Source organism: Acomys minous (genome assembly GCF_964271855.1).
Source record: "Acomys minous genome assembly, chromosome: 1".
In the NCBI taxonomy this organism is placed as follows: Eukaryota; Metazoa; Chordata; class Mammalia; order Rodentia; family Muridae; genus Acomys; species Acomys minous.
The window spans coordinates 32,625,584-32,639,169 of NC_140483.1; the positions used below are offsets into that span (position 1 = coordinate 32,625,584).

General features: G+C 40.9%; 1 protein-coding gene across 3 annotated transcripts in view; it reads left to right on the forward strand.

Annotated features, from left to right (window-relative positions):
* The window catches only part of RABGAP1L (RAB GTPase activating protein 1 like), a 573,647-nt gene that overhangs the window by 444,283 nt on the left and 115,778 nt on the right, over positions 1–13,586 (forward strand). Inside the window, exon 1 of one of the 3 annotated variants that reach the window (XM_084782441.1) lies at positions 4,537–5,057. The exons of the other annotated variants lie outside the window; for them this stretch is intronic. Within the exon in view, the coding sequence (XP_084638567.1) occupies positions 4,890–5,057 (168 nt within the window). The 5' untranslated portion in view covers positions 4,537–4,889. Of the gene's footprint in view, positions 1–4,536; positions 5,058–13,586 lie in introns of those variants that run through there. 3 annotated transcript variants of the gene reach the window in all.

The window sequence follows — 13,586 nt, forward strand, 5'->3', positions numbered from 1 at the left end:
GTCATCATGGCGGGAAGCATGGCAGGCAGCATGGTGGCATGCGGGCGAACACGGTGCTGGAGAAGGAGCTGAAAGTTCTACATGTGCATAGCAGGCAGTAGGAAGAGAGGGTGAGCCACTGAGCTGGCTGAGCTTTTGAAACCTCAAAGCCCGCCCCCAATGACACACTTCCTCCAAAAAGGCCACACATACTCCAACAAGGCCACATGTCCTAATCCTTTCAAATGCCACTCCCTATGAGCCTACATAGGGCCATTTTCATTCAGACCCTCACACCACTGACCACCTGCTTTCCAGCAGACCAGAAAATAAGACTTCTATGGCTTTGGGACCACTGCTGGCCCTTTCCCTATTCCTTTCTCAGTGCAAAGAAGTTCGTCCCATACTCAAAATGATTCTGACATAAGGATTATTTTGAGCTAGATGTGAAAGGCAGACATAAGACAAACTTTTTGTCTTAAAATAGAGCAAGAATGCCCCCTGTGAAGATGCTCCTGCTATTCCCCACAGCAGCCCCACAGCAGCCCCACAGCAACTATCAGGATGAGGATGAGATGGCGTGGATGGCCTACAGCGCAGAGTAGATTGGAAATCCTTCTAAATAATCATAATCTACATTTGTTTCTCCAAATACTTCCTGCAGTTTGTCACCCTGGGAGCTCAACATGCTTTTCCTTTGCCTTGTCATTTCTCTAAAGAAACACTGCTCTTTGTTAAGAAGCTGTGCAGGCCCAGAAGCTGCCACTCCTTTGAGTGCCTTATTTCTCAGGGCCTACGTGTATCAGCACCTCATAGATGTTGAACTTGTATTGTTGTTCTGCCTGTGGTCAGATTTATTTACAGAACTCCAGGCAGAGAAGCTAAGTGGATAAAGAAAGGTTTTTCTGTTCTGTGGATGGTTTTTCCAAACTCCCTTCTTATCAAGAGGATATTTCTTGGGCTGGAGAGATGGCTCAGTGGTTAAGAGCCCTGTCTGCTCTTCCAAAGGTCCTGAGTTCAGTTCCCAGCAACCACATGGTGGCTTCCAACCACCTATACTGAGGTCTGGTGCCCTTTTCTGGTATGCAGGCTCACATGTAGGCAGAGCACTGTATAAATAATAAATAAATAAATAAATCTTTTTTAAAAAGAGGATATTTCTTAGAATAAAAACAACCCTTTATAGTAATGTAAGAAAACTTGAGGAATGATGTAGTATGAACTAGTTAACACAGAATTGTTATTCCAATTTTTGAACAAATATATAAATCAAATCTTTTTCTTAAGAAAATGTTCTGATTTGTCACTGACTCACTTGAACAGTAAATAAGATATTGTGAGCTTGGAAGATAGAAGAAATACTGAGATAATTGTAGCTCTTCTATTGCTTTAAAAATTCCCAGAATCCAATCTTCCACTTCACTGAATGTGATGTTCTGTAATAGCTTTGTTTTTGTTTTTTGTTTTATATTGACAAAGATTCTGTCTGAAAGCACAACTGAAAGTAATACAAAGACAAAATATAGCAAGTGAAGGCGTGAACATGCATAGCTGAGGAGCAGCATGGGGGGAAATTTGGGAACTGAGTTCCATGGCCATCTGTTAGAAATTACTCTCATGCAGTCGTTATCAAATGTACCAAAATACTTTAAGTACTTTTCTTGCTGATATTATATTTTAATCACTGCATTTACTGCTTAAAATTTATTTTATAAATGCCAGAGCCAAACCATTCAGTTCTACGATGATTTGATTCACTTTTAGTTCTTTTTACCAGAATCCTTTTGGAAAAGCGTATCATGTCTAGTTTATATGGGGGAAACATTGATGTCTGAAGTTCTTTAATAGTAAACCATTGAAGTTGAAATATCTCCATACTCTTTACGAGAAAGACTAGGTGAATGATGACAAACTAGCATGGAAGCCTGCATCTAGAACACGAAGGAGCAGGGCCAGCATACACGCCGAGAGGGCTCGAGAGCAACCTGGGTATGTAAGACGCTCTTTCTGAGAAAAAAAATCTGTACACTAAGGAAGTCACTGATTTCTTCCTTCCTCTGAAAGCCAGAATGTTCTGGATTGTTTCTGACAGTGCTTTTCACAATTGCCTTCAAGAACACTATCTTAATGTTTTCTTAGACACAATGACATAGACCTGGTAAAAATGAGACTCTCTGACCCCATATGTGTTTGTAGAGTAGGAAAGATCCAGAACTTCTTCCTTAGTTTCCTAGTTCCAATACAGTGTGCCCCATACTAGGCAGTCCAGTACAGGTATGCACGCGCGCACACACACACACACACACAGAGAGAGAGAGAGAGAGAGAGAGAGAGAGAGAGAGAGAGAGAGAATAAGAATCCAATCAATAATTTTTCATAGTAAAAATTGTACTTAATAAAAGTTTTTGTTTTTTATCTGTATTTTTATTATTTAATTTTTTAAAGTATATTTTATTATAGCATTTCCCACTTCCTGTCCCTCCCTTCAGACATTCTTATATACCCCTCCTTCCTGTTTTTCAAATTGATGGCTTCTCTTTTCACTAATTATTGTTATATACATATATGATTATGTGACAAGGGCCTTGAACATCTCAGGCAAGTGTTTTGCCACAGTACTACATCCTCAGCACTTTGTTTTTTGAGTTGAGGTCTATGTAGCCCAGGCTTTCCTTGAATTTGTGATCCTCCTGTTTCTCAAGTACTAGGGTTATAGGTGTGCATCACCATTCCCAGAGGAATGTTATTGTCTGGTTGCATTTTCTTTGCTTGAGATTTGGCAATGAATCAAACAATATTTTGTTAAAGGAAGTAATAGGTCCCTTCCTGTTTCCCTATAATCCCATTACCACAATTGTTCTCTCTCTTTTATTTGAATTACGGGTATATGTCAGTAAATAAGTTTCTATTGATTACTTCCAGATTTGCAGCTCTTGTTGGTAGAGTAGAAAATGCTGACTCAAGGGAAAAGAAGGAAGGAAGGAAGGAAGGAAAAGAGGGAGGAAGGGAGGGAAGGAGGGTGGAAGGAAGGAAGGAACGAATGAACGAATGAAAGAAAACACTTGGGGTGCCCTGTTGGCTTTCTTACTTCTTGACCATGATAAAACATATATAAACATACTAATGTTTGACACCAACTACAAAAATAAGGAGCTGGGATACTTGGATTTATTCATTGTTAGGGTGTCATTAAGCAACTATCCTGAAGGTGATCTTGTGTTTTTGCCTTCATTTTGTACAATTGATTATTTACTTTATCTTAGAGATTTACAAATGTATGTATTTATGTATGTATGTATGTATGTATGTATGTTTGTTTGTTTTTCAAGACAGGGTTTCTCTGTGTAGCCTTGGCTGTTCTGGAACTCACTATGTAGACTAGGCTGGCCTTAAATTTAGAGATTAGCGTATCTCTGTCTCCTGAGTGCTGGGTTTGAAGGTGTAGATCACCACTGCCCAGCTTGGAAATTTGTACATTTTAAACTGTGGTTAATTCCTAGTATTAGCAGCCTATTGAGGAAGCATTTATTTGATCAGAGATGGTCAAAACTATATTTTTTTTTGTCTAATAAAACAGAATTAAATTGATGTTTCAAACTGCTGTTTATCAAGTCCTGTAGCATATGAAAATTTATTTGGTTTGGGAATTTCAACTTTAATAGTTACTAAATAGTACTCTTAGTATTATGCTGTAAGGTTTGTGTTTCAGCGTTACATATATATAAATGTGGCCAGCCTTCCCAGTGGTAGTATTGCTTCCCAGTATTGCTTCTGTATACCCTGCAATTAGAAAAAGTCACAGTCTTTTCATAAACACTTGAGCTTAAGGGTGTGTCACTTACTGAATGCTGGTTCGTGTTCTTCTGTTCACATTCTGTCATCTTACCCTAACACCTATCTTGTCTGGAGATTTCAGTAATATGACAAGGATTGGAGCTTCCCACTTTAAACACAGGGCATGCGATCAAATTTCTGTCTGTTTTTGCTAGAAAGCAAGAGTGAGTAGGGTCAGCCTTTTAGCTGTCTGTCTGATTTCACTGTGAGCATCACATGTTGGGAAAAAGCTAGTTCATCTGTCTGTGGGTTTGGGATTCAACAGCATAAACTGTCAGACGACACTGATTGAGGGTGGGCTGGGAGGGGAGAGCGTGTCTGCCCAATGGCTCGCTATTGGCTTCCTATTACAGCATTCTCCCCTGAGACTCACTCTGCATGCTCATTCACCTACCTCCCCCTCCTCGGCTCGCGCCCCTTCCTTTCCTACCCCTTCCTTCATTACTGATTCACAGCTAGAGGCAGCACGGTGGCGGTGGCGGCAGTAACGGGGCAGCCACAGCCACAGCAGCAGGGCTGCTTGTCAGGAATCACGGATTGCAATGAGCTCATCCTTTTCTCCTTGCAGCTTCACAACTGCCCTGGCTTCCTGGCTACAGCTACTGCCGCCTGCTTACACACAGATATATTCCTCTCTCTCTCTCTCTCTCTCTCTCTCTCTCTCTCTCTCTCTCTCTCTCTCTCTCTCCTCCCTCCCTCCCTCCTTCCCTCCCTCTCTCCCTCCCTCTCTCTGTGTCACACATGCTAGAGCCCTCTGAGCAGCTTGTCCATTTTCACATATATATCTGAACTCTTCCTGCTCTGCTCCTGGCCATTTTTCTGGGATTCAATTTCTTTTGCCATTTTTTAATTTACATCAGCCTTTGATTTCATTCTCCAGTTGACTCCAGAGCTTGTGCATAGTTGATAATTTAGACAAAATGTTTTTCTTGTGGCGACATTAGCTGACAGTTCCCATCCTAGACCATCTTGTGCATCCTCTTGGGGAGACGTAGCCTGGCTCCCCTCTCTCTGCAGTTCTTAGGATTGTGGATGAGAGATCCAGCTTTCTCATTCTGGATACCTATTTACTGCTCATGGAAGAAGGGGTGCCCTGCCCAGCCCCAGCTGCTAAGCTCACACCTCCTGTCAAAAAGTCCCAGGACATGCACGACGAGAGGAGCAAGCTGGTGAATGAGTATGCATGTCGCGTGCTGGAACTTCTGGGCATGGGGCATCGGCTGTTTGTGCCTCGGCTTCTGGCGGTGAGACTGTTTTTCATTGAACTTAATTTGTAGAGAATCTGTGTAGTCCTTTTCAAGCATGTCACTCTGGAGGCTCATGGGCTCCTGCTTTCTTCCCTTTCAGCCCTTTCTACTGAGAAGGAGGGCGAGTGGTGGCCACCTTTGAGAAGCTTCCTTGGAGCCTGGACCATGCCACTCCTTAATTGGCTATATGAAATAGAGGCTCTTTTCTCAGAGTCCAGGATCCCATCAGTAGCATTATCTCTGTGGCAAGGGGAAGAAAACAGATTTTTTTCAGGCTGTCTGGGCTCAGCAATGAAGCAGAAACCCCCAAAACTTGATGTGATTTTTCTCTTATTTATGTCCCCAAAGGGTTAAATTTTACAACAGAAATAGCCATCTATCTAGACTGTGTGTGTGTGTGTGTGTGTGTGTGTGTGTGTTTCTGGCTTTCTAACCTCCTCACATGATTGCCAATTAGATTTGGGCAATGGGGATTTAGTACCTAAAAATCCTAGGGTGGGAAATTGCAGATTTCTCTCCTGGGGTGGTTGAACTGTGTCTATAAAACAGCATACAGCTACTGGGTCTTCTCTGGGAGTCTGAGAAGTCTGGCCTGTTTGTTATTTGATTTCCTGAGTAAGAGAAAAATAACCCTTCCTCATTTCCTACCAAGGGTTAAAATTAAATACCCACAACCGCTGTGGCAGGGTTTCTCTTCAGTGTTTCCAGAGCTGTACCTAGCAACTGTTGGGTGGTACAATTGGTCTACAGCAGTCCTGTACCATCATTTGGTAATTGGAAAAACAAAACAACCCAGCATTGTCTGTTTTGTAAAATGGAGTTTTAATGCCGCTCCAGATTTATGTGATTCTCTCAGATGCATATCTTTTCAGTACAATATTTATTTGCCTGTTGTGAATTCTTACTTCTCTTCCTCCATTTCTTCTGTCTGATCATAACAGACATCCTGTAGTCATGTGTATGAGAAATTTCTCACCATGAAAAAGTCAGCTCATCATTGCAAGATCAAGTTAGGTATGGTGAGCAGTATAAAATTATAAAAAGGGTTATTTGAGAAATGTAACTATTTTTTTCTGTGTAGGGGAGAATTTTTAATAAAGCTGAGCACATATGTTTCAATGCCTGGCTGAAACAATTGCTCTCCTGATTCACAGTCCAATTTACAAGGGAGAAAACTGGAAGCTCATGATTGTATTAGAAATGAGTTGTATTTTTAAGTCCATATGCTTTGACACTAGGAATTCCTAATACACATTTAAACAATTCCTGCATCTCTGAGTCTTGGTGTAACCATTTTCCATATCTTAAAGACTTCTTAAATTAAGGTTTCTATTGGTGACTTAACAGTCATCTGGTGTAGCCTATTTGACGTTTACATTTTCAGTGTTTTGAAGTAAAACATTAATTGATAGCTTAAAAGATGTCTCACACACATATCTGTACTAGAGATAAATTTAAATTTTTAGTTAAGAACATTTAATTAGCAATAAAATCCACAGGGAGTTGGGCTCCCAAACTTGAGATCTTCATGAGCTTATATATGTCCCCGTGTTGCAACTGGACAAATCTGGAGGCCAAATGAGTTATCTGAAGTAAGTGCTTCCCTCAGGAATTTTTGGACTCTGCCATTTAGAACCTAGACAATAGTGCTAACTATATGGCATATAACCAACATATGCGGAGCTTTATATGTGGCCATTTGGAACTCTTTACCACTGTTATTCTTGAAAGGTTGTTGGTAGAACCCTGCTTATATGTAGGTATACTTGGGGAGTCCTTTAATTAACATGATGGCTGTGAATTGGGATCTGCTATCGAAGGAGTTACCACTCAAAGTTTAGCTTGTATGCTGGGAGGGTGGGGATGGGTTCAATTGCTCAGCAGTGATATTGGACTGGCTGAGGACTCAGGATGGATGGATGGTCAGCACAGGGTAGTCCTGAGAGGCATCCTGCCACAAACAGTATCATTATCTTTCCATTCTAGTCAAGAGGGCAAGACTGAAGTTTAAGTCATGACTCTGCCTTTTTAGTCATGTTATAAACATGAATATAGTCAAACATGTACAGATCACCTATTTTACTTTAAAACTTCACTAAATTTCTTCATTATAAATTAATTTTTCCAAAAAAAAAAAAATCAAAGCCAGTCACAGCTGTGCTTACCTGTGACCTGGCACTGGGGAGTCTGGAGCCAAAGATCAGCTTGTGCCACACAGTGAGTCCCAGGCCAGCCTGTGCTGCAAAGTGCCTCATTTAAAAACAAGAACAAGATCAAGCAAGTAGATTTTCTGTCTGAGCCTCACTTATTGTTCCTAATTCACAGAGAGAGCATCAGAGAACTAGTTGATGAGGCTTGTGGACTATGAGACCAGTGAGTAGAGGACACACATTTAGATCTCGGGTTTTTGCCTTTCAGAAGCACAGGCTGTAAAGAACAGTTCTCCTGATAGACAGGTACAAGTACCTGCGCCAACTCCATGTTGATGACTTATCAACTGTGTTTCTTCATTGGAATTAAAATACCCAAACAGATGTAAACATCTTCTACATCAGCTAAACCACATCCTCCTCTTCTAAAGTCTCTTAGGCCAACAGAAGTTGAAGGAAGGGTAAATAGAAATCCTATTGGACAGCATAACTGAAAGAAGAAAAGGCCATTTGGAGTAAAACCAATATAGCTGAGAAAAAAAAACATCAAGATCTCGCCGTATTCACCCAGAATTTGTTGCTTAGTAGAGAGTACTTAGAAGTTTAGAATTAGAAACACCTGGAACTAAAATCAGGTGTTTGAACTGTTTCAAATTTGCTTCCTTTAAAAAAAAGAAAAGAAAAGTCACTTTGAAATGTGTTAATTTTTTTTACACTGAAAACACATTCGAAATGATGTCAGCAGTAACACATGGCTAGAGAGGTTGTGCACTGCAAGTGAACTCTGTTAGGGAAGGAAACTTTTACTCTCTTCACAGTCAGAATTTTTTTTCTCCATGGTGTGTCTTTTTACAATCATATGACATAAGAAATTATTGGCATGTCATTATGTATTAAAATTAATGTCACCTATAGTTTCTTTCTTTCTTTCTTTCTTTTTTTTTTTTTTTTTTTTTTTTGGCTTTTCGAGACAAGATTTCTGTGTAGCCTTGGTTGTCCTGGAATCCCTTTGTAGACCAGGCTGGCCTCGAACTCACAGCGATCCGCCTGCCTCTGCTTCCCATCCAAGTGCTGGGATTATAGGCATGTGCCACCACACCCGGCCTTCACCTATAGTTTCAATACTGATATTCTGGGTATTTCCACAGTGATTTCAAATGACTTCCTGTAAAGATTGAGAGAGAGACAGAGACAGAGAGAGAGACAGACAGACAGACAGACAGGGAGAGAGGCAGACAGACAGAGAGAGAGAGAGACAGAGACAGTGAGAACACGTGTATTCAAGCAGATATCCTAGCTGCCCATTTAGTAACCATTACAATATTTAATATTGGTGAACAGTTTTATGCTATCAAAATATACCCTAATATGTTTCTACTTCATGGGATTTTCTGAAATATTTGTTTTAAGTGAAGGTAAAAGACTACTAAAGACAGATACCTCCTCTGTTTCCCTCTATCACTAAATTTGTGAGACTGCTCACTGAAGAGAGAGATCCTAACTTTTTCAAAAGTTAAAAACCCAAATACAGTAGGTATCATGTGTATACTTCTTATGCCCCTCAAAAGGCCCAAATCAGCTTTATATCAAAGTAAGTCCAAATTAGTTCCCTAATTTCTACTGTGTAAATTTTGGCTCTTAAACCCTGGGTCTGCTATACCCAGAGCCTGTATGAATCTATAGACCACACTTGTGTTGTGTCTGTTGTGTATTTGGTGATTTCATTCCTATTACTGAGGCAACTTCAAAGAATCTTATAGTGAAACCACGTCTTGCAGATACTTAAAAAGAAACAGAAGTAGAATTTGTATAAATGTCTTTAATCATATCAGTAGTCTTCGTATAGAAGCCTGTTCAAATGAAAGAATGAGTGGTGTTGCCTCTTAGGATGTAATTGATAAACATGGCTCATTATTTGAAAAGATTTGTCAGATAGCTTGAGGAGCAAGAAGTATGTGTTGATAAACCTCTGATTTTATTTTAAAGATGTTATCCGTAAGTAGTTCTGGGTTAAAAGTTGGTTGAGTTTTTAAGTTGAAAGGAAAGAAGACACGTTTGTTTATTTAAACATCTCTAGTTTTTAATCTATGTTACCGCTGACCACTGTTATTTAACAGTGTTGGAAAAATGCATGCCTTTTGATATTTTTTTCTCTTGCAATTATTCAAAGGTACCATAGGAAAACTCCTAAGAATTTGCCACTAAGATGCAAAAAGTTGGCTCTTTTATTGGCTAAGTTTATAACCAAAAATACATGAATTTTCCACTGTAAACCAAGTCTAACTTCGATGGACTTCTATGGTCAGAAGCAGAGGCATTTTTTTTTTTTTTGGTGGGGGTGGGACTTGGTTTGGTTAGAGAAGTGTCAGTCTTCTTGTTAGGGGAACATTTTTTAAAGCTTAAGACTTATCATCATGAATCGTGTGCTAAGCCTCTAATCGTTGACAAGGGATTAATTTTCCTACAACTATAAGCCTAATTACAACCCTCGTTATCATCTTCATAGCCAGGTAATTATTAATTCGTGTCTATTAGTAGTGCTCCTGGCTGAGCCCATGCTTTGTTTTCATAGGAAGCTCTTCTCTTTGTGCTTAGGGTGTTGTGTTTTGTTTTGTTTTGTTTTGTTTTGTTTTGTTTGAGACAGGGTTTCTCTGTGTAGCCTTGGCTGTCCTGGACTAGATTTGTAGACCAGGCTGGCCTCAACTTACAGAGATCTGTCTGTGTGTAATCCAAATCCAAAACTGCCTCCCAAGTGCTGGGATTACAGGCATGTGCCACTGCGCCGGGCTCCTTGTGCCTTAGATTAACAGTAATATTAATGCTTGACATCTGTGAAACATTTGCATTTAGTAGAACGGGTTCAGTGCTACTCAAATCAGAATGCATAAAGTCTTTCATGTATGTAGTACATAGGTAAGGGGTTGAGGAGGGTGGGGGAAAAGACACACAAAGCAACAAAATGCTAGGTAAGTTTGTCTCTAAGTTGTAAGACTTTATGTTGAACATGAAAAACTTGTCTTTCTTGCCCTGAGGAGTTGTATTAGTGGGCAAGGAGCTTGCTGTGCAGGGAGGAAAATGTTGGTTCTAATCCCCAGCACCTACATAAACACCAGGTGTGATGTGTGTGCCTGCAGCCTCAGCATCAGGAAATAGAGTTGAGGGGACTCCATGAGTTCACTAGCCAGCCAGGCTAGCTGGGACAACATGAGGTGGGGAGGCAGCTGAGGAAGGCATCTTGTTGTCAACCTTGGGCTCTATAGGCTTGCACACATGGGCAGGTCACCACCAAGACCCCATTTGGCTTTTACTCATGGAGCCATGACTGTGTAATCCAAAACCAAACATACAGTGAATCTTCCAGGTAGGTGTGCACACATACACACAAACACAAACACACACACACACACACACACACACACACGGGGGGGGGGGGTCAGCGAGAGAGAAATTATCATTTTTAAAGTATTTTTAAAACAAACTAAAGATATATAGCTTGGGACTAGAACATACGGGTTTTACGGGTGAGGTCCCAGTTCTGTCCCCAGCACTCAAAACAATAACAGAACCTGTGTTGTGTCAAATTCCTAGTGAGGCGTGCAAATCTTTGAAAAGTTTACAGTACCTGTCCCCCAGCTGTAGAGGAACACCCTCTTAGATAGCATGTCAGGAAATGGACAAGTGTCCCTAGCTGATAATTCACTTATGTCATTGCAAAGACATGTTAGGTGATACTTAATGATTATAGAGGTCTTTTAAAGATAGGAAACCGGTGGGAAACCCCTTTGGGATCAGAGTAGGATTTCAGGTTATCTTGAACACCAAGGAATACTTTTTAAATTTTTGTTACTTTATTGTATGCGTATGGGTGTTCTCATACACGCATGTCTGTGTGCCATGTGCATGCTGTGCTGGCAGAGGCTAGCTAGCAGAAGTCATTGGATCGCTGGCAGAGGCTAGCTAGCAGAAGTCATTGGATCATTTGGATCTGGAATTACAGATGGTTGTGAGCTGCCATGCTGGTGCTAGGAACAGAAGCCAGGTCCTCTGCAAGAGCAAAAAGTACTCAAAGGAGATTTTTAAGTGCCTTTTGCTTAGTGGAATTTCTTTTTACCATCACGGTGAAATTATTATTATTAAAATCCACAAGAAAAATATGAATTATTAGAACTTACACTATAGGGTGTTTTATATTTTAAAAACAGAATGGGAGGTGTGTGCTCCCATGTGTAGGTGTGCTCACCTCTGCATGTGCACATACACGGAAGGGAAATGGCGCCCCTCTCTATCATCCTCTGCCTTAGTTCACCTCACTGCACCTGGAGCTAGGCTGGTTGGCCAGCAAGCCCTGGCAGTCCCCCTGTCTCTGCTCCCTCATAGTGCTGTAGTTACAGGTGTGGGAGCCACGACACCCAGCCTTTTACATGGGTGCCAAGATTCAGACTCAAGTGTTCATGCTTGCACTCTCAGCTCTCTTGCCGCTGAGCAACCTTTTCTAGACCTTAGATTACTTTCTTGGTGGAATTAAAAGTATCAGTGAGGATAGGCACTGCTTTTAACCACAAAAATACCATTATCTAAGAACATTTGAGCAAAGTAAAGGTAACTTACCAAATCATTATCCCTTATGTTTGTCCTGGACTTAACAGAATGCATCCATATACCTTAACTTACTTCATTTTCAAGATGGAAAATGTGTGCAGCATCACAAGTTAGCAAGAGTTGAAATGAGAATGAATTTATTTCAACCTTTATAATCATATTTGATTCCCTTTATGTTCTAAGTACTTTCCAGAGATTGAGGTGCCTTATCTACACTTCCAATCTTGGGCCTCCTTGTTATGTGTTGCCATGTGTTTACTTTTTGGGTTTAGCTAAGTTAGGCAAGTCAGTGTTACGTGTGTGTGTGTGTGTGTGTGTGTGTGTGTGTGTGTGTGTGTTGGGAACATGGATGGGCCTTCAGAGGACAATTTTGGGAAGTTGGAAGTCGCTCCTTTCATCTTTACGTGGGTGCTAAAGATTAAACTCAGGTTGTCATGCTTACACAGTGTCCTAGTTAGGGTTACTATTGCTATAATGAAACACCATGACCAAAAAGAAAGTTGGAGAGGAAAGGGTTTATCTGGCTTACACTTACATACACTGTTTACCCTCAAAGGAAGTCAAGATAAGAACTCCAAACAGGGAAGAAACCTAGAGACAAGAACTGGTACAGAAACCATGGAGGAGTACTGCTTACTAGCTTTCCCCTCATGGTTTGCTCAGCCTACTTTCTTATGCAACCTGGATCACCAGCCCAGGGATGGCACCACCCACAATGCACTGAGCCCTCCCGCATCAATTAGTTAAGAAAGTGGCCTATAGCCAGATCTTATGGAGGCATTTTCTCACTTGAGATTCCCTCCTTTCAAAAAACTCTAGCTTGTAACAAGTTGACATAATCCTAGCCAGTACATCCAGCAAATTATTTAGCTATGGGGCCATCTTGCCCTCCTCCCTATAGTGTTTTGAAGTAGATATATGTTTAGAGATTTGTCCAGAGACACAATCTGAGGTGGGCTTCAGCACAGCCCTCATGGAGAGACCTGCCAAGCATTGCCCCCAAAACTGTGGTCTCCTCCAAAAACAACCTCAGTCTACAATGCCATTCCCACTTGACTAAATGTCCAAGGTGTGAGGAAGAAGTGTTCTTCATTCTTGATCCCAACCTTTGTGCATTTATGTGAGCTCAATGACAAGGCTTGAAATTAGGTCCTGAGCAGATTTAGAAAATCAGGTGGCCAAGCTGCTAGGTCAGTGACCGCTTGATTTCTCTAGCTTTTATGACTCAATTATATGGTGTCATCAGCAAGAGGATCTTGCTCTCAAGTTCTGGAGGTTAACCAAGAGCAATACCCTGCAATGTTTTGGGGTCTGTGGGACCACACTGGGCAAGAACACAAATAGAGATAACCCATTCCTGGTCCTGGGGTTTTGTTCACTTACACATAACAATACTAATGTCCTAATTGAGGTATTGACCCTTCATTCTAGGGTGACTCCATTTAAACTTTTTTATATATGTACAGGTATTCATCTTAGGATGCTGCTGCAGTCATGAGCTTCCATGTGGCTTTTTCATAGGGTATCCCTCCTGTACCCTACCATCCCACCCCTCCCCACTTGACACATTTGATACCTGTCCCATTATTTTCCTTTCCCTCTTTACTGTACTCTATCTCTCTTCCCTTGAAAGATCTACTCCTCCCCCATGGGTTCTTATTAGTCTTCTGACCTCTGTGGATGTTCCAGTTAAAGCACACACATCCAAAGATTAAAAGTAAACATTTACTTATGAGATAAAACATGTCAATTAAGTAACATCTTTAAAACATTTCCA